Source organism: Prionailurus viverrinus, chromosome B1 (assembly GCF_022837055.1).
Source record: "Prionailurus viverrinus isolate Anna chromosome B1, UM_Priviv_1.0, whole genome shotgun sequence".
In the NCBI taxonomy this organism is placed as follows: Eukaryota; Metazoa; Chordata; class Mammalia; order Carnivora; family Felidae; genus Prionailurus; species Prionailurus viverrinus.
This window is the reverse complement of record NC_062564.1, coordinates 35,261,223-35,284,678: the sequence shown is the minus strand read 5'-3', so window position 1 is coordinate 35,284,678 and position 23,456 is coordinate 35,261,223. Positions and strand designations below refer to the sequence as shown.

Below are 23,456 nucleotides of genomic sequence, written 5' to 3'. Positions count from 1 at the left end.
CTGTGAGTTATGTACAATTTTGATCTTATTAATTTGTAAGTGCCTCATCTATTGAGGATAGTAACCCTTTGTCCTATATATCACTTTTTTTTCACTGTGTTGATTGTGTTTTGATTTTGTCTATGGAGGTTTTGACCTGCAGAAGTTTGAAGGTTTGACCGAGGTCAAATCGGTCAATCATTTCACTTCTGCCTTTGCAAATACATATTAAGGTTTTTTCTATCTTAGACTGGAGGAATATTAAGTATATTTTCTTTTGGTTCTTTTATGGTCTAATTTTTAACATTTAAATATTTAATCCATTTAGAATTTATTTTGATCATGGTATGAGAAAGAGCTTATTTTTCCCCCCAAATGATTAGCCAGTCATCCCCAAACCATTTATTAAATAATCAGTCTTTTCTCTTTGATTTTGAGAGGACTCCTTTATCAAATGCTGTTTCAAATTGTTTCCTATCCTTCTATTCAGTCTCAATGATGTGTCTATCTTCTCCCACCAGTACCATACTTTTTAATAATTACAGTTTTATAACCTGTATTAATATCTAAAAGTAACCTTAAGTTCCAATAAAAATCATTTTGTCAAGTTGCAGTAAAAACCCCTTCCTTATCAACAAAGAGCACATATAAAAATTAATTTGGAAAATACTGATGTGTGAACTTATGTTATCTCTACATATATTAAAGTCTTTCATACTCTCTCTGAAAGTTTTTTTATTGAAACTCTTTACATTTATTGGGTGGTTTATTAATACTCTATACTGTATATTAGTATAAGATATAAATGGATTTATCTTATTTTCTGAACCCAAAATCAACAGACATGTTGAAAAGATTTTTTTTAATCCTTCTAAGTATCAAAGACATTTTAGGAGGTATAGTTCTTATGCTGAAATGTGGAAATTTCTGAGCATTTCTATGGTTAAGAGGACAAGGTGGGAATATTTAAAATTGGAAGAATAGTGGCTAAATCCCAGAGGTATGATGGGTCTCCAAGCCCAAGGTTCCCAGTACAGTGCCTGCACCATGGTGGACACTCGATATTTATGGATGACTTCACACAGGCATACTGTCAGATACTTAGTGTTGAGTGCTGGCAAACCCAAAGTAAGAATTAAAAGCAATGACTCAAGGGGTACCTGGGTGGCTCAGTCAGTTAAGTGGCTGAATTCGGCTCAGGTCATGATCTCACGGTTCATGAGTCTGAGCCCCACATCGGGCTCTGTGCTGACATCTCAGAGCCTAGAGTCTGCTTCGGATTCCGTGTCTCCCTCTCTCTCTCTGCCCCTCTCCTGCTCGCACTCTGTCTGTCTCTCTCTCTCAAAAATAAATAAACATTAAAAAAAAATTAAAAGCAGCGACTCAGGTTGGCTCTTTTAACTTGGAAAATATTGATGACAAGTTCCCCAATTCCCCTAGCAATTCTGAATGGTATATATGTGTGTAACTCATTTCCCCAGTGAGTCTGAGTTCCTCAAGGGCAGGAATTTAATTCTATCCTTTTAGAGTCCCCATGATGCCCAGCAGAATCTTGAATCAGGAGTGCTCAGTTAATTGTATTTGAGTTGGATGGAATTGTCCCTTGCTATCGTAACTAGGGACAGTTTGGTCAATAAGAAGGGGGCTTCCTCCAGGCAGCATTCTGCCCTGGCTCTGTGGAGAGGACATGCCAAGAACAAAAGCCCTATTCTTTGCCTACATGCTGCCATTCTGCACAGAATGCCAGCACCCCAGATGGTTAGAACTGAAAAGGGCTTAGGGGACCATGCAGGCCAGCTCCTCATTTCCCCTGAGAGGGCACCAGGGCCCAGGGGGACGAATTATCCAACTCAGAATCAGTGAACTGGTTGGCAGGAGTTCAGAGTGATTCTGAAGGGGATGTGCTGGGCTGTAAGCAGAGTTTGGAAACTGAGTGGACATTGATTTGGGAGAGAAGTGGGGAGTGGATTCGTCAGGTAGGGGGATGGCAGGAGAAGAGGTCTGTAGGTGGGAGGAAGTCGTCAGTGGTGAGCAGGAACGGTGGTCAGTGGTGGGTGCTCAGTTGGTGGAGGGTGTCTATTTGCTGGAGGAGGCTGCTGGCAGACTGCTGTGGGGTCCATGTGGTCAGAGGAGTGGGAGAAGAGTGTCTTGCTGTTGTCTGTGGGTGGGACGACGCAGTGTATTCTGACAGCCTAGCCAGGAGATGACAGCATGAAAGGTGAGGTGGTCAGGGTGAGTACCCTGGCTGGGATGGTGGCTGCAAAGGGCTAATGCCAAGAAGAATGGCTGTGTTCTGGGTAGAGGGCCAGATGTGTGCCAGGGCAGGAGGAAGGCGAGCAGAGTCTTCCCACGGGGCTGGGAAACTAGGGCAAGTGCCCTGGGACAACTAGGAAACAAGACAGCGTGGAAGCCAGTGCTAAATTGTGCGGCACAGACTAAGTGCTAGGTGGGAGGCCAGACAAAGGGAGGGGTCCTGGAGTAATAAGGAAGGTGGATTTTGAGCAGAACTTTAAAAAAGAGCAGTTTTTGGAGAGAAGTGGGCTCCAGGTATATTAATCAGGTTTTTCTTTTCTTTTCTTTTTTCTTTTCTTTTCTTTCTTTCTTTTTCTTTCTTTCTTTCTTTCTTTCTTTCTTTCTTTCTTTCTTTCTTTCTGTCTTTCTTTCTTTTCTCTCTCTCTCTCTCTCTCTCTCTCTCTTTCTTTCTTTTGTATTTTATGATGATTTGGTATTCCAGGGGTTTGCTAATCCAGGAGAGATTGTCCTTCTCAGGGCTAGCTAATTCCTAGAGATAGCAAACAACCCATTATGCAGACCAGCCAATGCAAAGCCCATACTGCCAACCACACCCTACATCTGTCACACACCAAGCCAATATTCCCCTGTCCTAATCACCCTGGGGCCAGGTACCAGGAGACTAGAGACCACTCTCATAGCTCAGAGCCCACTGAGATTACTCAAACTCTCCAATCCTAAAACTGCTCGAACTCACCTCCCCTGCCTCACCCACTCCTTCCAGTAAAAACCACAGATAAAAGACTGTGGACCATGCTCGCCTCTTGCTCCTTCTGCCTCCTGACTGATCCCAGCGCTTCCGCAGGTGGCTCTGCATGGTGTGGCACGTATGGCATGTCCCCTTCTCTTAGGAACTATGAGGAATAAAATTCTTTTAAATGGCATTAATGTCTATGTGTCATCTCCCATGGGAAGGGGGCAGCTGGTGGAGGAGAAACTTTTGGGAAGACATGGCTAGGTTCAGATCTGCCTCCTTGTCTCTGCCCCCATCTCACTTTCCTTCACTTCCCAGGGGCCCCCTGCTCTGGATTGCTATGAGTGGCCCAGCCAACACTCCAGAATTGTTTATTGCCACTTTGAGTCTGGGGCTTAAGCCAATCCATGACTTCTCCCCTAATAAGCAGCCGTTCCAGCCTTGCCTTCAATTGTGGCCTAATGCTTTCCCTGCCATTAAGGAATTTTAAGCACTTCTAAAGTCAGTGGGGGAGAGAGTTTGGGAGGCAGAGATGGGTGGACTGGGAGATCTTACCAAGAGCCTCTACAGTTGCAGTCCTTGGCTGGGGCCAGGTGAAGCTCATGAAATGCCAAATTTTGATTTGGAAAGGGAAAGGAGGTGAGACCTGAGCAGCCCAGGAGGCCCAGTCAGTCACCCAGTGAGTGCCCTAGGCCCGCAGGGCACATGCAAGGCGGCGGCCTCTCTCATTTAGCCAGAGGGACAGTCTCGTTCACCTGGGACGTGAAAGGAAAGAGCAGGAGGACTCAATTCTGGTCCACATCCTGCACAATAAGCTTAGATGACCTTGGACCTCAGTTTCTTCATTTGTAAAATGGAGGATTAGGATCACATAACTCTGAGGGCCCTTCCAGCTCTAGAGATCTAGAATCTGTGAGGGAGGGGAGGATCCCTCAGCCATGATGCCAACCCTATCCCAGCTTCAGGCATGTGTTGGGACCCTTTACTCCTCATGGCAAAGGAAAATAAAGGTTCCCCAGTGCTGTGCCCCTCCCAGAGTAGGCTGATTCCATCTTGTCTCCTGGGGCAAGTGGCACCTCAGGCTGTAGGGTATACATGGCAGGGCCTCATGGGACTAGTCCTCAGAGCCCCTGGGATGACAGTTCACGTTCATTCCCCAGAATTGGAGCCAGATTGGGGAGGGTGAGTGTCCTGCCCAAGGTGGGGCTGCAGAGGGCAGCAGACTTGCTTCTTGGAGCCAAAATGCACATCTCCCAGATCCTGTGGGAGAGTGTCAGCTCATTGTTTATCCTTCACAACGTGGGAGCAGTCCAGAATTTGGCTGGCTTTGCCTCAAGAGATGAATATATGTCCCTCTTTCTTGGCCATATCCTCCCTGCCCACCCTAGCCCTCCCTGGCTGTTGGAGCCCTGGCCACCCACCTTTCCTACCCTCTCCCTGCCCACTCCCTTTGAGCTGCTGTAGCTCTTCTCTCTACCTGATTCAGTACTTCCTGGTTTTGTTCCTTAGTTTTTAAGTCTTTCTTCTGCCCCCAAACGATGGTAACCCCCTGAAGGCAGGCTCTTTGTTCTAATGTTCCCTGACCTCCCCCAGGACCTAGCATAGCAGGTATGAGTGGAAACCTGTACAATGAGGTAATGCTGGGGAAAGATACTTTGGTTTGGAAAACCTATGTGAGGTCACAGCTGTGCTTGAGAGGCGAGATTCCCTTCCTCACAGGGGGAGAACCGGGGGACACTCTGTGTCAGTATACATCATCTCATTGGAGTCTCACATAAGCCCTGTGTTTCTGCCTTTTATAGATTGGGGCTCATGAATGCAGGTCATTGGTTCAGAATCACAGAACAGCCATATGGACCCAGGTTCACCTGATGTAGGTATTCCTAGTCTACTACTGCACCACACTGCATCCTGGAGCAGAGGTCCCTGCTAACTGGTGGCCGGGTCCTCAAGGAGGCACCTGTTCCTGACATGCAGTAAATGCAGGGACTAGAAACAGCAGTGGGGGAAAGAGTTATGGGAGGAGGCTGGGCTCTTGATCTCTGCTACCTGCAGTCCAGTTCCTAAGGAGATCAAAGTTTCTGTTGGGGATGTGTTTATTTGTTAGGGAAAAGGCAGAACATGAGCTCACTCCCTGAGAAATGGTTTTGCAAAGCACATGCAGACATGCATCCACACACATGCATCCACATGTACACACACACACACATATCCACACCCAGAGTCACCACAGCATGTCTCCCCAGCACTGTGGCCCTCCCCCAACCAAACTCAGCTCTCCTCCTACCCTATATGTGCAATCTTGTGAAAACTCCACCACTCTTAAGGTTAATAAGGCTCATTTGCTTAAGATAGCACCTGTTTCTATGGTGACTCCTGCCACCCAGAATCTGTTCATCAACTGAGACAAGAAAACAGTGACTTCCACCCTCTTTGAAAGGAAAAAGCTAATTCTTAGCCAAGGGCTTGACAGGGCAGCAGCCCAAGGAGCTCTGGGGGGGTCTGTCTTTCCACCCGATTTAGGTCCTTCCCTGCAGCCCCTCCCCCCTACCCAAGCAGAGTCCTGGATTCTTCCAGAGAGCTCTGGCTTGTGGTTTCCTCCTCCTCATCTCTCTGGGAAGCAACAGCGCCCACTGCGGGGTGGGTGGGGTGGGGGTTGCTGTCTCCTGCCCCTCAGTCTCTGATCGCCCCACACCGACTCCACCATGTCTTTCTGGGCTGAGGCTGGCAGGAGAGAGCCAGGAACACCTGGACCTTCCTCCCCATCCTACTGCCCACTACTCAAGGCCTATTGCTCACCCTGGCATGACTGGATTCCTGCAGCCGCCCCCAGCGTGCCTCCTGCCACGGGGTTGTCTTTCTCCAGTTGATACGGCAGGCTGCGGCTGACTTTCTTCTAAACCAGAGCTGTTTAGGCCTCGCCCTGCTCACTGGCCCACTCTGATCCTCTAAGGTCTGTAGCTGACGTTTGCAACACTGTCCTGACACTAGTTCCAGCTGTGGGTTGAAAATCACTAGGGACGTAGGTTCCAAGGCCGGCGTTGCTAATAATAAAGCTCCAGTGAATGGTTTACCTTTTACAATCAGTTGGAGCAGCTTCCACATCCTCCCTCTAGCGCCACTCTCTCCGGCACTCTGAAACACTTTGTTGACTGGGACAGCAGGCACACAGGGAACTGCCCGGAACGTGGAGCTTGGTTTTTGTGTTCAGAGACCCAGGGGCGTGTTGTGCATAAGAACAACATTTTGGCAGAAAGAAAGGTTGAAGCTTGCTGATTAGAGGATCAAGTAAGGTATTAAACTCTCCGAGCTGGATGTTATGGCCCAAATACCTAACCGGCTCCTTTCCTTGGCAGTAACTGGGGCCCTCGGAGGGGGAGACCTGGAGCAGTGTCATCCAGCTAGCAACTGGTGTAGGACCCCCGTCTCTGAATCCCAAGCTCCTTTCAAAGAGTCACCCAGTTTTCTGCTAACTAGAACCAATTCCTCATGGCCTCCAAGGCCCTCCACAGCCCTGGTCCACTGCCTCTCTGCACTCGTCTCCCAGCATGGTGCTCTGCTCTAGGCAGGCTGGTGCCAGGCTCTGGTACAAAATCCCAGGAGCTGGGAGCTGGAGGAAGCAGTCTAGAGCCAACTGTGTCCAACCTTTTGCTCAATCCCTGGCAGGCGGCTTCTTCTTGAACATCTCCAAAGACAATATACTCACTCCCCTCCTCAAGAGACCACCTTAAAAGGCCCCATGGCTCTAAACACACCTGATGTAGCCCAAAGTCGGGCCTCCTCTTCTGGCATCTCCCCTGACTTCCAGCCTCATTTCAGTCTCCTACTTGAAATCTCCGGTGTTGTTCTATAGAGCATCTCAGAATTAACTGCTTGCTTCAGATCTTCAGAACTTCATATCCCCCCCTCCTACACCCCAACCTGCCCATCCTCCAGTGTTTCCCATCTCAGTAAATGGCACTGCCATTTTCTCAGGCCCCAAATCTAGGTGCCATCCTTGGACCATCCTTCGCTCACCATGTCTAATCCATTGGCAAGTTCAATAGGCCCTCAACCTCAAACAGACCCCAGAGCTGTCCTCTCCATGCCCACTGCTGTCACGTGGTACAAATCACCCTCATCCCTCCTAAAGGAGTGACACAACCTTTTGTGGCCACCCTGCTGCCACCCTACACAGCAGTTAGAGTGATTTTTTTTTTTTAATTTTAGAGAGAGAGAGAATGTGTGTGTGTGTGTGTGTGTGTGTGTGTGTGTGTGTGTGCGTGCGCACATGGGAGCTGTGGAGAGGGGCAAAGAGAAAGGGAATCTTAATCTCCACTGAGTGTGGAGCCTGATGCAGGGCTCGATCCCATGAGCCTGGGATCATGATGACCTGAGCCAAAATTAAGAGTCAGACACTCAATCGACTGAGCCACCCAGGCACCCCAGAGTGATCTTTCAAAGACACAAAGCAGGAATGCCTGGCTGGCTCAGTCAGTAGAGCGTGCGACTCTTGATCTCTGGGTTGTGGGTTTGAGTCCCATGATAGGTGTAGAGATTACTTAAACAGCAACAAAAATACACAAAACAGTTATCAACCTCTTTTTAAAGGCCTCCAATAACCATGTGTCAAACTCCCTCTACAGGCCTGGACACAAAGCCCTGCGACAGTGGTTTTCATTCCCAGATGCACATAGGTTTTCCTTTCTTTCTTTTTCTTCCTTCCTTCCTTTCTTTTTTTTTTTTTCTGTTTGTTTTAAATTGTGCTGAGGGGCACCTGGGTGGCTCAGTCAGTTGGGTGTCTACCTCTTGATTTTGGCTCAGGTCATGATCTCGCGGTTCATGAGTTTGAGCCCTACATTGGGGGCTCTGCACTGACAGCGAGGAGTCTGCTTGGGATTCCCTCTCCCTCTCTCTCTCTGCCTCTCACCTGCTTGCATTCTCTCTCTCTTTCTCAAAAAAAAAAATAAACTTAAAGAAATTTATAAAAATTGTGCTGAGAACACTCAACATGGGATTTACCCTCTTAGCAAATTTTTAAGTGTACAGTACAGTATTAATCTTTAGAACTTAATCATTTTGTGTAACTGCAACTTTGTACTCCTTGTCTAGTGACTCCCATTTCCCCCTCCTCCACCCAGATGCACATTTGTATCATCTGGGAAAGCTTAACAGAAATTAAGGGCTGTTAAGCCTCTGTTTCCAGGGGTTCTGATTTAGCTGGTCTGGAGAATGGCTCCCAGGTGATTCTAACCAGGGAGAGGTCAAGGTTAAGACCCTCTGTCCTTCAGAGCCCCCCTCACTGCTCACCTCCTGTGCACTTGATCACTCTGCTCCAGCTGCACTGGTCCTCTTTCTGTTCCTGGAAACCACTCCCCCCCTCCCCCTAGCCAGTTTCTGTCTCAGGACCTTTGCTCCTGCTATTTCCTCTGCCTACATACTGTTTCCTCACCGTTCACCTGCTGAATTTCTACTCTGCTCAAGGGTCACCTCCTCTGAGGGGCTCACCTCCTCTTCCCCCAGGTTCTTGGGACTTAACCCCACCCTGACACTCCCACTCTGTACTGTACGTAGTCATTGATTTACTTCTCTACTCCTCTCACCAGACTGGTTGCTCTTCCCTGGAAGGGATTTGACTTTATAAACTTTTGAAACTTTTATAAACAGAGTTTTGAAACTCTGCAGTGCCTGAATAAAAACTATCACCCAAGCTGTGCTGAACACATGTCGAATGAATGAATGAGTGAATGAATGAATGGGTGAACAGAGGTGGTCTGACCGATGCAGAAAAAGGGAAATTATAATCTTCAATGATCTAAAAGCCTTTACTTCCATTTATGTGATCTAAGACGACATTAACTTTCTTAACTCCTGCATTATGGTTTAACATTCTATTATTAGCTTAAAATTAGTTTAAAAATTAACTAAAACTCCTTGGAGCCTTTTTCCTCATGAACTCCTGCCATGCAAGATCTTCCACATTTTGTACTTGTGCAATTGATTTAGAACCTAAATATAGAACTTTAGATTAACCCCTATTACATTTAAATTTTTCATTGCAGGCCCATCCTTGCAATTTGCTAAAATTAACAGTCTTGTGTCAGCCACCATGCCAGCAATTCCTTGAAACTTTGTGTGATCTACAAATTCGGTGAGCATGCTATCTATAAAGATAGCAAACAAGATGGGGCCATGAAAGAGTCCTGTGTTGTGTCACCAGGGACCACCTGTAAGGTTGACATTAGTCAACACTCTTCAGGAATTGTCAACAAGCCACAAACCCACCTACCACAATAGTCACCAAAGCCATATTTCTCCCCCTTGCCTACAAGGTTACCAGGATGAACTTGGTCTAACACCTTGGTTAGTCAAGCTGTGCTGTGGACCTCCTCCTGGTCCACTGGATCAGTGCTTTTATCAGCAAGGACATCTGAGTGGTGAGGTGCGACTTGTTTTTAGTGACCCTATGCTGACTCCCAGTGTTCACTGTTTTCTATGTTGTCTTGGACCATCTGTTTATCAAATGGTTATGGAATTTTGATGTGGATTGATACCACACTCACCAGCCTAAATTCGGGAGTTTACATTTTCCTCTCCTATTTTTGGAAATGCTTTTGTGATCATAAATCTAAGTTCTTTCTGGGCTTTGAAGGTCTTAACTCATGAGAAATTAACTCGTGCAAAGCAAGTAAGTGTTTACAGGTTGCAGACAGGGTTTCTACAGAGAGGGGAGCAAAAACGGTCCACAGAGGCCTGAGCCACCCAGAAGGTGTGAGATACCACAAGCCACTCAGCAGGAGCATCATGGGGGCTGGCGGGGCAGGCAGGCCACATCCTCAGAATGGGGACCAGTGGGGCAGGCGGGGCCACATCCTTAGAGGCCTTAAATAACACTCGGGCCAGACAGGACTCTGTCCTCAGATACTGAGGCGTCACCAAAGGGCTTCAACCAGGGAAGTAACATCATCATATTTTGATTTTAGAAACATAGATAACGTTTGGTGGAGGTGGGGGGTACAGGAGGGGGACCAGTTAGTAGACTTCTGTAATAATCATCTAGAGAGAAGTGATAAGGGCTTTAATTGACTCAAGTGTCTTGGCTTTTATGTTTATGATTCTTCTTTTTTCCTATCCCATTCAAATGTCTGAGCTTTTAGTTATTCTGTTCCCTTCCTGGAATACAGTCTCTGGTATCCTCTGACTTTTCAGGCCTGCTCACAATTGAAGGCCCAGCTCAACCTGTATCTCCACTGTGAAGTCATCATAGAGTGATGTCACCTTATCTATCCATCCATCCTCCTACCCACCCACCCATCCTTCCATCCTTCCTTCATTCTCATACTCATTCCTTCATGCCTTCATCAATTGATTCAATCAACACTTACTATGGGCCTTCTATGTTCCGGGTATCATGCTAAGTGCTGGAGACATAAGATACAATTCTGCTCTCCAGGAACTCATGGTCTAATCAGGAAAAGAGACTCACAAATAATAACCCAAAGAAGGACAAAGCTGGAGGTTATCATGAGCTGAATCTTGAAGGAGGAGTAGATGCCTCACTGCAAAGGGGAAAGAAAAGCGCTCTGAACTTTTATAGCTCTCTGAGTCTCAAGAGCCCAGGTAGAGTCGACACTATACCCTATGAGTTCTATTCTCCATTTCCTGTATGTTAGCCTTGTCCTTCCAACTGAAGAGCAGGAAAGAAATCACATTTTAAATTCTTCTAACATTTATTTATTAAAAATCTATCTGTCTCCCTTGTCTATCATCTATTATTGTTATTTAAAAGACACAGTGCTGAGCACAGCATGTTAAATAGTTGGACTCAACACTTCACTGTTAAGTCCTATGCCTGTGTTGCCTTTTTCCCTTAAGGTCTTTCAACTGGTAACCACATGGACAGGCCATTCTCCCGGCCAGGCCTTGCCCTATATCTGGGAGGTGACATATGCTCCTTACTTTCTAAGCTTCCTGTGGAGGATTTAGGGTGATAGCAGATAGAAGCAGTAGAGAACCGGCACGTAAGTAGCACCTACCACGAGGCAGGTGTTGTGTTGCTGTGCTCTACACATTTTCTCCCAAGTCTTTGCAGTGTTTCTGCAAGGTTGATTCTACTGTCCTCTTTTACAGATGAGGGAACAGATTCAGGGAGGTAATTAATCTGCTTCCCAATAAGTCAGAGAATTTACCTCTTGGGTGTATGCTGCACTCCAAGGCCCAGAATCAGGGCTGTGCTATGGCTGAGGCAGATGTGGCCAAGGACAGAGGCTAAGGACTGAGGACCAGGCACCTCAAACCACACCACTCACACCAGCACTCATAGCAGCCACAACTGGCCCTGACATCAGCTGTCACATGGGCCAGGCCTGAGAGTGGGTGTAGAACCCACCTAAACTCTGGAGAGGCCATACAGCGTCATGATCGTACGTCTAGGCTCTAAATTCAAATCCCAATCAGCCACTGCTTGCTGTGCAATCTTGGACAAGTTGCACAACCCCTCTTCTCTTGTCTTTATTACCTTCCTCTTAGGGCTTTTGTTAAGATATTTAAATGAGACGTTCATGTAAATAAAGCACAGTGCCCAAAACCACATGCTAAGTGTGCCCATGTTTTTTCTTATTTTCTTTCTTCCTCTTCTCTTTTCCCTTTCTACTCTTCCTTCTTTAGTTATTATTGCTGTTGTTAATATGCTATATGAATAGAAGCTATAAGAAGAGTGTCACTAGCCAGGAGAGGAAATACGCAGGTGGAAACATCTTACGGGTCATCTGCTCCAACCTTCTACGTAGCAGGGGAATTCCCTGGGTTACCCATGAATAAGTACTTTCAGCGATAAGAAGCTCCCTCCTCTGTGGAGTATATGCTCAGTTCTTAGGCAGTTCAAGTTCTTAGAAAGTTCTTTCTTATATGGAGCCAAAATTTACTTCCATGTAAATTTCACCCATCGGTTCTAATTCTGCCCCGTGGAGCACAGCAGGATCTCCCCTGTTTTCCAACTAGATTCCTCCAAATTTTTAATGAAATCTTCAAGGAATTTGTAGAGGCAGTTCTTGTGTCTTCCCTTTCTGTTCCAGCAGGCTACCCATCCCTGCCTCTTTCAGGTCCTGCTCATCTGACACAGCTTTTACAGAGCCTAGCCGTTCTGGTTGCTTTCCTCATGCTGCTCACTCTTTCTTAACACAGTGTGGCCAGAACAGAAGACATTCTCCCAGGTGTGATATAAACAGTGCACACTAATAGAACTTTCCTGAAATTAAGCAAGGATCACTCTTTTGAATGTGCTGCCACCATCCCCCTTTGTCTCTTCCTAAGCACGTGTGCTCAGTCAGGGGTGGGGGACCGAGGCCAGTGGACCGTGACAAGCCCAGGTTCCTGGTGTCAGGGCAGGGTTGTTTGTTTCAGTCTTATCCATTTTACAGAGTGGCCATGAAGGGGAGCCAGGGTGCCGCCCTCTGTGCCCGTCAGAGCTGAGCTCAGAATCGGTAAGCAAGGCAGTGCTGTTCCCTCTGGGGGTGTCCATGGGTGTGTGTGAGCGAGGTGTATGTCCATGAGTGTGAGTATGTGTGTGACAGGGTTGGGCGGGTGGGGAGAGAGACTGAGAGAGGTGGGGAGAGAGGGAGAGAGAGAGAGAGAGAGAGAGAGAGAGAGAGAGACAGAGAGACAGAGAGAGAGAGAGACAGAGAGAGAGAGAATTTTCTGCCTGATCCAGGAATTCTCCTGGATGGCAGAATTGGTTTCCATAACGACTTTCTGATATAAACATATTTGATAAAAATAAGTTAACAGTGGAGCTATGGTGGAGCACAGATTCTCAGAGTGCTGAGAGAGAGAGAGAGAGAGAGAGAGAGAGAGAGAGGGACAGAGAGAGAGAGAGAGCGCACGAGCTCTTCGAAGAACAGCACTTTCCTTTTTTTTTTTCACCCTCCCGGTCAGCCTCTCTATACATAGTTTCCATAAACCAACTAAAAAGCTTTGTTGACCATATTCCTGTATAAACTGGCCCCTTTCCTGCCTGTACACATTTTATTCATATTTTCTCTCTCTCTCTCTCTCTTTCTCCTTAGTTACCTGAAGCACTACAGTATGTATGGGATAATATGATAAATTCATTTCCAATTCACTGCATTATCCCTTGAATATTTTAATGACTCATTGAATGGAGTAAAAAAAGCTATTTCAAATGAACAATTATGCTGCATTAGTCTGAGGGCTGATTATATTTAAACACTGCTCACATGGATAACAGGACACAGCGACCTCAGCATACGAGAGCTAATTTGGCTCTTATCTCCAAATAATTTTACACCGCAAATTACCATGAAAACCTAAAGGGCTTTAAAAACATTCATCAAAAGAGAATATTCCACTTTGTAGCAACATTTTATTTAAATTACTTTGAATGGGAACGAAGGCATCTTTGGGGTGGGACAATGACAGCAAGATGGGGACTATGAGTGATAAGGAAATGCCGAAGGGTGCTGGCTTGTGTGAAAAATAAAAATGGAAGGTGTCGAGGAAAAAGTGCAGTCTTGACGGAGCAGGAAGCACACTGTAGGCCTGACTGTCACTTGTAGCCCAGTCCCCTGCCCTGGCTGTGGTCTGGTGGGGGTGGGGTACACAGGGCAGTTCCCAGAGACTGAATAATGGGACTGACCCCCACTGCTCCAACTACTGCTACCTCCATCTAAGCAAATCCTGGTCAGGTCAAGTCCTCCAAGCTGGCCTGAACCCACCTGCAGTCTTCAAAGGCAAAAAGATGAGCTGTTTTTACCATAAGGTCTGTGTCATTGTCTAGAATTCTTACTTTGCAAGGATGAGTCCAAGAGCCTAAGGGAAATTGCTCAATTATAAGTGGCTGCTATGGTCAGATCTCCAAGTTGGGGGTCATAGGGGAGAGAATCACATTTATCAAGGTCCTACTATTCTGTTCAGTTTCAGGAGTTTTGATCTTCTTCAACACTGGGAGAGAGATATTAATATCATTCCCATTTTAATGATGAAGAAACTGAGGCTCAGGAATTTCCATCTGGACGTGGAAGAGTCTGGAGGCTCCACTGGTTCATCTGATCCAGAAGTACAGGCTCTTTCCCTGCCCCTTCAGGGTGGCCACGTTCTTTATAACCAGGGCCCCCTGTATTGTCCCCATCACCAAATGTTCTTTATGGCCCATAGATCTTTAGAGAGCATAAGCCATGCCTTGTAGGTGTTTATTACTTAAATTAATGGACCCTCACAATACAGGGCAAAGCACGCATGGACAAGTGCACAAATATCATTGCAAAACTGAAAATATAGGTCTAAAGAAAGTAACTAATTAATTCCATTTCCTTGGTTTGATCTCTTCATCAGAACTTCTGGTTCTGATCAAGATTGTTTATTCTTCTTCCGTGTATTATCATTAGCTTGCTTCAGAGTATATCTATTTGGAATTGGAATCTATATAATATCAGAATATTATATATATATATATATATATATATATATAATATTCTGATACTACACGCATACACACACACACACGCACACACACAGAGTATATTCAAATTTCTACAGGATCTGCTGCTCAGTTGGTTAGGAGCAGGATAAATTTGCCATTTTCTGTAGTGCCTCTCTCTAGGGAGGCTTCCCCTCTCTGCATATGTAATTTCCTCTTCCTATCTCAACCCTGAAGCCTAATGATTTATGTCAGTTATACAAACAAGAAGCTGCAGTCTCAGAGAGGTCAAGTAAGTTGCCTGAGATCACTCAGTAGTGGGGTCGACGATTCAAGCAGAGGTGTCCTGGCCTGTGCTAACCGCATAACTGGAAGGCAAGAGGCTAAGATATTTGCCCGCTTTACTTGGTTTCCCATGTATCTTATTCACCTAACACACTTAGAGGTCCTTTAGGAAACAAGCTCTCATTATGGAAAAATTCAACCTTACAGAAAAGTAGACAGAATAATAGACCCTTAGAAGTCCTTTTAATTCTATCCAGAATTGGTTGTGCTTACAGCTGCCAAAGGTTGAGGGCACTGAATGAAAGGGAAACATGAACTTGCCGTTTCGCTTTCTTTCTTGAAACAAAAAAGAGATTCAGGGCGAATTTTAGAATCATTGACGGTTTCTAGGAAGATTTTCTTTTTTGGAAGAAAAAAGGCACTCTTGTCTCCTTAATTGTTCTTAGTGTTCTTTGTCACCAATCACGATATTCTTTGTGGAAGGTATTAATATACCATCTTCCTGTGTTCAATATTCCCATTAACAATAAAAAGTCTAATGAAAATATCTGCATGAAAAGCCCTGAGCACTAATTTCAGAGACAAACAGAAGATGAACCAATAAGCTTTTCTTCTGAAATGAATGATGCAAATTAATTGATATCTTAATTAGGCTTTAGCATGAAGACTATTAGTTCGATTGAATCAGAACTCAAGAACATCTTAAAGGAAAAGCTGAGGACATGGCAGGGAGAGAAACGTTGTGTGTCAATGCTCTGTTGGAAATCTTTTGTTCAATGAGAGATTTTTCAAAGAGGGGGCGGAGAAGGACGGCATGCTGTTTGCAGCAGTCCTTGCCTGTCCTGGTCGGGCCAGGTTCGAGGACTGACGTTCAGTCTCCAAGCTGATAGGAACCCGCGGCTGTGGCCAGTTCCTCCCTGAGAGAGCCCCTGTGCCTCAGCCTCCTTCCTCTGCTTCACTAGAGTAGAAACTCATAGAAGGCGGAGACTTCCCCTGCTGTGTTTGCATCTCTAACCCCAGTGCCAGTGTTGGTGCCTGACTTAGGAGCAGTAAGGGCAACATCACAGCCACCAATGATACATACAGCTCGCTATGTGTTCTGGGTACTGTTCTAAGCTCTTTACTTAAAACAACTCATCTGAACTCCATAACAACAGGGTGAGGAGGCAGGGGCTATTGGTATCCCCACTTTTAAAGTGAGCATATTGAAAGACAGGTTGAGTACCCTGCCCCCCAAGATCACATAGCTATACTGTCAGATTGGAGCCCAGTGGTCTGGCTCCAGAGTCCTTGCCTTTATGCTTGCAAACAATGACCAACCCATATTTGTTGAATTAAGTGAACAAAGGGTAACATGAATGCCTGCTTCCTCCTGGTGGGCTTCTCTCTGGTTTTTGTACAAGTTGTCCAGGGGTCTAGAGCTTTATCCCACCCTATAGTAGACACTTGCCAGCCTCTCTTTAAGGCAGGGAGCTGCAGATGTTTCTTGTATTCCTGAGAAATTATTTGTTTCCACCTGGATAGATGGCCCCCAAATTGTCCTTACTGAGGGGCTCCCATGGCCATGGCCCACCCACCACACAGTTAGGTTTGTGTTCCTAATATCAAGGCCAGCCTGGGTTCCACCTCTGTGGTCACTGTGAATCACAGGACCATCATCACTTTATGTCTGTAGTGACTTTATGGTGTGCCTTATTGTTGAGGCCACTTACTGCTGAGGGTAATGATAATATATAGGACTCACTTTTTAGTTTTTTATTTTAGAGAGCATGAGCAGGGGAGAGGGGGCAGAGAGAAAGAGAATAGAGAGAAAGAGAGAGGCAGAGAGAGAGAGAGAGAGAGAGAATCCCAAGCAAGCTCCAAGCTCAGTGCAGAGCCTGACATGGGGCTTGATCCCACGAACCGTGAGATCATGACCTGAACTGAAATTAAGAGTTGGGTGCTCAACCGACTGAGCCACCCAGGCACCCCACTGGGTTTACGTTTAGCCCAACATATTAAGGATGAGAATTCCTGAAGGGTTTGAATGTTATCCAGGTGTATTTGATTTCCCAAGATAGCAGTCTTTGGGGAGGTTCCCTGGAAGCATCTGTCCATAAGAGGGAACCAGAAGGAGAGCCCTGGAATGGTAGCAGAACCACAGAGATTACATTTGCCATCTTACAGAGAGGGCAAGATGGCATGCCTCTTGCCACCATGGAGCTGATGGGAGAGATGTAGTGTGAACCAGACCATGTGGTATGGCCAGAAGGGTGTGCAGTTTGGAGTTGGGGGCCTTGGAATGAAGACCCACCTAGCTGAGAGACTGCACCATCCAACCTCTCCAGGCTTTGCTTTCCCACCTATAAAATGGGGATAATGCCTAGTTCACATGCCCTGATCGTGGGGATCAAAAGGAAGGGTTGAAAATGATTGTCACTTGAAAATTGCTCCCAGATGGGTGATAACAATGACCAAAGCATTCAGACTGAACTCTGTGGTCTTCCTTCCATTGGCTAAATTCCTTCTGGAGACCTGTTAAACTTGTATGCCTCGTTCTCTCCAGACTGACGGAAGTGGTGCCTGGGAATCTGCATTTTAACACATTCACCAGTGGATTTGAACATGCTGTAATGTCTGAGACCTACTCAGCCTCAGCTAACGCCAACACAAAGGAAGTGCTTCTGGGTTTGATTAGAGCCTTCCCTTTTTTTGGCCAAGGGCCACAGCCTGAGACCTAAGTGAGCCTGGTTTTCATACTGGCCATGCAGCTAAAGGAATCTGGGGGCTGGTGGGCAGGCTGAGTGGATACAGCTGACAAGAGCTGCTGCTTCCTGCTGGACACTTGGATCAGGGAAAGTGGGTGAAAATGTGCCTGAAACCCAAGCCTCCTCCGGTCTAAGCGGGAAGGCTGGGGGCCACACCCGGGCAGGTGGCCCTGATAAGCTCTGCGGCTTAGTGGTCTTGCCGGACAGCTGCCACCTGCCACCTGCCACCTGCTCTGCTTCTCAGCTGGGCTGCTGAGAACCCATGTCTGCCCTGCAAAGCTTCTGTGAGAGAACTGTCCTGAGTGTATACTGGGGTGAGGGCAGTGGGTGGAGCGGGGGGCTTCAGGCTTGGAAGAGAGGCAGTCTTATGGCCCCAAGGTGCCCTCAATGCTGAAATTATCCCATCCACCATGGTTTCTGAAATCTGCCTCAGAACTGCCCAGTAGAACCCTCTTAAGGACAGCCCGGTGTGTGAAGAGCTGCACTACATGTGTCATGTCTGGAGCAGTACTCCTTTCTTGAGAGTTTCTCCCCCTTATGACTGCCTGGGAATCCCAAGTATAGAAACTGGCAATGCTCTAGATTGGGGCAGGATCCAGTATTTTTCCCTTTTGTGCCTTCAGCTTCTCTCCCAGCCTTGATGGCATGAAAATCCCCCAGCTCTGCCCCTTTGCATGTTTATGGTGTTTCCAAGGCTCTTTACCAGGCTGACGGGTGGTTGGCCAGGGGAAGTGTGTTGAAGCAATGTTCCTGCTTTCCCTCAGGAGCCTGGCTCAGGCACTGTCCAAAAAGCCTGCTGGAGGCCTCCCTGGAGGGGACTCCTTCAAGGCTGTGTGTAGCCAGGACTGCCTCTGAGGATGGGCTGTCTACCTAAGCACCCCGTGAAGGGCCCGTGGTCATTGGGCAAGGGTTGGTTCACAGGATAGCTTCTCCCACCAGCCCCCGACTCTAGGGGCTGTGAGAGCCCCTGCCTTGCTCAGGAGAATCAATGGTTAGTTCACACCGATACCCCTTCCTCTGACCCACAGTGGGGGAAGGAAAAACACAAACTCCTTACATTTGTGGTGCTCTCTGTTTTCCAAAGTGCTCTCAGTATGCTCTCTCATTGGATTCTTGTGACAACCGTATAGAGGAGGTAACATGGTTCCCATCTTACAGACAAAGAGGAAATACCCGGAGGGACTCCGAGTGACTTAATAGAGATGATGGATTTGGGAACCTGTCAAACCTAGATCCAGACTTAAGTCTTTTAGGTCTGGGTTCCCACTATCTTTTTTTGGTTAAGTTTATCTTTATTTATTTTGAGAGAGAGAGACAGAGAGAGGAAGAGAAGGAGGGGCAGAGAGGGAGAGGGAGAGGGAGAGAGAGAGAGAGAGAGAGGGAGAGAGGGAGAGAGAGAGAGAGAGAGAGACACTTGCAAGCAGACTCCGTGCAGTCAGCACAGAGCCCAACACAGGGCTCGAACTCACAAACTGCGAGATCATGACCTGAGCTGAAACCAAGATTGGATGCTTAACGGACTGAGCCACCCAGGTGCCCCTGGGTTCCCACTATCTTACGGCTTGATGCCTATGCAAAGGCCATCTGTGAACTCTCTAGGCACAGATGCATGAACGGCTGAAGCTAGCATGGATTTTCCCAAAGTGTGCGGCCAGGCGCTCATGAACAAAAGATTCACTAGGCAAATGAGGCTGGAAAATAAATGCAGATTATATAGTGCACATTAGAATATTAAAAGCACTAAAAAGCCCGTCAGTGAGGAATGTGATTAATACAGTGTAGCCTGGGGTCTCCAAAACTTGTTTGGGAATACAGCCTCCCCCCCGCCCTACATAATGCCCGTTACCAACCCTCCAGATCTGTGTTCCTCAGACCTACTCCAGAAAGGATGAGCCAGACTCCTTCACAATTATGTGATGGCCAAGGGACACAGATGAGGGGAGGCCACTTGTTTCTGTACAAAGAAAAGGAGACTGCCCCTCAGCCCATCAGGAGGACCCCCTGCAGGACTCTCCCTGCCGGCTCTGCCACCTGGACCACACAGTCACCCCTGTGCCTCCGAATCCAGGCCCCTCGTGGTGGTGCGCTGGAGCCACTGTTAAATTTTCAGAAAAATCTGAGTTAACCGTTAAATCATCAGTAACTTGAAATTGGCCACCGTGGAAGTATTTACACTATAGAAATCAGCAAACACTACAAGTTAGGGCTCTCCCCACCCGGTTTACCTGTGCACCACTGATCCTGGACCTTTTTCAAAAGTGTTAGAAAACCTGGGAGGGGCTGTGACAGCTGAGTGTAGGGGGCAACCTGAGTCCCCAGCCCTCCTGAATGAGAGCTGAAAACTGCCCAGAACGGTAATCTTCCAGCTATAAGCCCAAGTGAACCAGAAAGCGCCTTCTGGCCTGCTTACCTTGATATCTGTTACCAGCCAATGTCTCCAAAATTGAGCGTTGGGGGAAGACCTGCTAGGGGCATCTGGATCCACCATCACCAGGATGTAGGTTGCACCCTGGAACAGATTCATCACAAAGAAATGTAGTACCATGACTAGAATTCTGATAGGAAAGCTGCAAGGTGCACACTCTCCTTTTATCTCTATTCCAGCCAAGAGGGGCTGACCAACCCCTACCCAGTCCATACCCATTCTTGTGCCATTCCTCTTATGTCACGTGTTTACTCTCAGAGAAGTGAAGTCTATTAAGTAGATAGTTGAAAAGCTTGGCTTTCCCTTTATGAAGAAGAATAAATCAAACAAGCATAGTTACTAAGCATCCAGAAGTCCCTAGCATCATGCTAGGTGCTGTGATGGAAGCAGAAATTTAAAAAAAAATTAATGTTTATTTATTTTTAGAGAGAGAGAGACAGAGCACGAGTGGGGGAGGGGTTCACAGTATAGCTGGAGGAACTTATCTATTAATTCAGCAAACACAGGAGAACTTAGTCTGTGTCAGGAATTGTACCAATTGCAAGGAATACTAGGATTCACTAATCCCTTCAAAAAGCATTTTCTGAACACCTACTATGTGCTGGAAATTGTTCTACAGGCTAGGCATCCAACAGAAAACAAGACAGTGTGAGCCATGCTTTCAGGAAGCTTTTATTCTCGGTAAGAGACACAGATTTTTTTTTAACTCAAAAAACAAAGAAACCAAAACCACAAGGAAATGCCCAATTGTGATCAGTACTATGATTAAAACAAAATAGAGTGGGATGAGAGGGAGCAAGCGTTCCAAGAAGGGCAAATAGCTGCTACAAAGGCCTTCAGATGGGAAAAAGCAAGCATTCGAGGAACAGAAAGGATACCATGTGGGAGGCACCTTGGTGGCTCAGTGGGTTGAGCTTCTGACTTTGGCTCAGGTCATGATCTCACGGTCTGTGAGTTTGAGCCCCGCATTGGCTTCTGTGCTGACAGCTCAGAGCCTGGAGCCTGCTTCAGAATCTGTGTCCCCCCTCTCTCTGCCCCTCCCCGACTCGTGCTCTGTCTCTGTCTCTCAAAAATAAATAAACATTAAAAAAAATATCATGTGGTTAGGAGCAAGCAATGGAGAGAATGGACATGGCAGGTTTGGAGAGGTGGTTGAGAGCCCACAGAAGGCTTGGTAGACCTTGGCAGGGTGAGGAGGAGGGTTTTATTCTAAGTGCAATGCAGAACCAATCGAGGGTTTTAACCAGGAGAGTGATACGCTCTGATTTATGGGTTTTTTTTTAATTTTTTAATGTTTATTTATTTTTGAGAGAGAGAGATAGAGCATGAGCCAGGGAGGGGCAGAGAGAGAGAGAGAGAGGGAGACACAGAATCCAAAGCATGCTCCAAGCTCTGAGCTGTCCGCACAGAGCCAGATGTGGGGCTCAAACTCACAAGCTCTCCAAGATCATGACCTGAGCTGAAGTCACACACTTGACTGAGCCACCCAGGTGCCCCTGGTTTATGTTTTTCAAAGATTTTTTGGTGGCTGGATGAAGAATGAATGGCGAGCGGGAGGTAACAGATGAAGCCAGGAGCCAGTCAGGAGGCTGTTGTCTTAGTGAAGGCTGGTGGTATATTGGACTAGAATGATAGCAATAGAGCTAGAAACAAGTAGATGGATTGGGGAAGTATTTTTAGGGAGAACTGATAAAATCTGTGGGTGGATGGGACAGTGGGGCAGTAGAGGGTGGGGAAAGAGAATCTGAGGGTGTTTCATGAGTTTCTGGCTTGAGCAACTGGGTGAATGGTGCCATTTAGTGACATAAAAGACTTGGCAATGAGATTGTTTGAAGGAGGGTATTGAGATTTCTGTTTTAGACATATTAAGTTGGAATTACTTCTGAAAAGATAATCAAGTATATAAGTTAGAGTCTGGAGTCTAGAGGAGAGATGAGGAGTAGACATATAAGTTTTGGAGTCACTGACATATAGACAGTCCTAAACCCATAAAATAATGAGGTTCTTCATGGGTAGGTTAGACATGGGGCAGAAAAGAAGTCTCTGGACCAGATTCTAGAACAGCTAATGTTTAGAAAAGAAGAAAATCTGACAAAGGAGACTGAATCCGGGGTGGGGGGGCACACCTGAAGAGTAGGGATCATGAAAGCCGAGCCAGAAAGTGTTTCCCAAAGGAGGAGGTGGTGAACTGTGTTCAATGATGCTGAAAGGTATGGCAAGATGAAGACACGGATGTGACAATGTGATTGGACAACTTGGGAACAGCGTTAACTTGGCAAGACCAGTTTCAGTGAGGTAGAAAGGACTGAGGTTTGATTGGAATAGGTGGAGATGACGGGATGATAATTTTAGTGTGAAGGTCAGCTGAGACATGGAGTGGCTATTACTAGATGGGAAGGAAGAGCCAAGAGATTTTTTTAAATTGTTTTTATTTTTTTTAGGAGATAGATGATAGTCAAGCATGTCAGCAGGCCAGTGGAAATGATCCAGAAGAAAGGGAGATCTAGATGACAGAGGAAAAAGGGGATCACTGCACAAGCCAAGACTCTGGAAAGGTGGGTGGAGACAGGATCCAGAGCAAAAGTGGAGGGACCGGCCTCTGGTAGACACAGAGGATACAGGTTCAGATGCAAGGGAACTGGAAAATGTGATGGTGAGGAATGGGGAAATTGTCTTCTGATTACTTCTATTTTCTCAGTGAATTAGAGGCAAGGTCATCAGGGGAATAGCGATTATAGGAGGTTTGGGGACAAAGAAGAAGGTGTGAAATAGTCATTTTGGAAAGTGAGAAACTGACTATACCATAGGTTTGTCGTAAGGTTACTAGGTAATATTGCATTCCACATCTGTGTGCTTTTAACTGGTAAAGTGCAGTTGAGAAATAAGTGGTAGGTGGGTTTCACTTGATAGGGACTCGGACTGCTCAGTAGTCTGGATGAGAAGGGAGTGGGAGAGTAAGATGTGAGTAAAGTACAAAGAGAAGAGCTGGGGCTCCTCTTGATCTGAAGGGAGAGACAGACACAGACATAGCTGTAGACCAACATGCGAATGCTTGAGTAGAGAAACATTTATCAATTACTAAGGGAGTACAGAGGAGGGAGCCTAAACCTCTCTACCTCCGGAGTCCAGGCAGCCTTCACAGAGTTGTCTTTTTAAAGAAGTATTTATTTATTTATTTATTTATTTATTTATTTATTTATTTACTTAGAGAGACAGGGAGAGAGGCAGAGAGGCAGGGAGAGAATCCCCAGCAGGCTCTGCACGACAAGCACGGAGGCTGATGTGGGGCTTGAACTCACAAACCGTGAGATCATGACCTGAGCCAAAATCAAGAGTCGGATGCTTAACTGACTGAGCCACCCAGGCACACCGAGTTGTCTTTTGAACTTGATCTTGAAGAATAAGCAGGTAAAGGGTCAAGAAAACAACTCTGTAGACAAAGGGAAGGGTCTGTGCAAAGGCATGAGGATGTTTGGGGAATGGCAAGAATCTTGGTATGCTGGGACATAAGACATCTGGAAAGGAATGGCAGGTGACAAAGCTGAAAGGTTACTGGGACAAGATAATAAACAGTCTTACATGTCCTAAGTTGTTTAGAATTTGTTTTGCAATAGGACCCAC

General features: G+C 46.4%; 1 protein-coding gene across 5 annotated transcripts in view; it reads right to left on the bottom strand.

Moving 5' to 3' along the window:
* Nucleotides 1-23,456, bottom strand: part of PEBP4 (phosphatidylethanolamine binding protein 4) — a 225,220-nt gene that overhangs the window by 82,078 nt on the left and 119,686 nt on the right. For all 5 annotated transcript variants that reach the window (XM_047856100.1, XM_047856101.1, XM_047856098.1 and 2 more), the window contains one exon: nt 19,821-19,919. In XM_047856100.1, the coding sequence (XP_047712056.1) occupies nt 19,821-19,919 (99 nt within the window). The remainder of the gene's footprint in view (nt 1-19,820; nt 19,920-23,456) is intronic.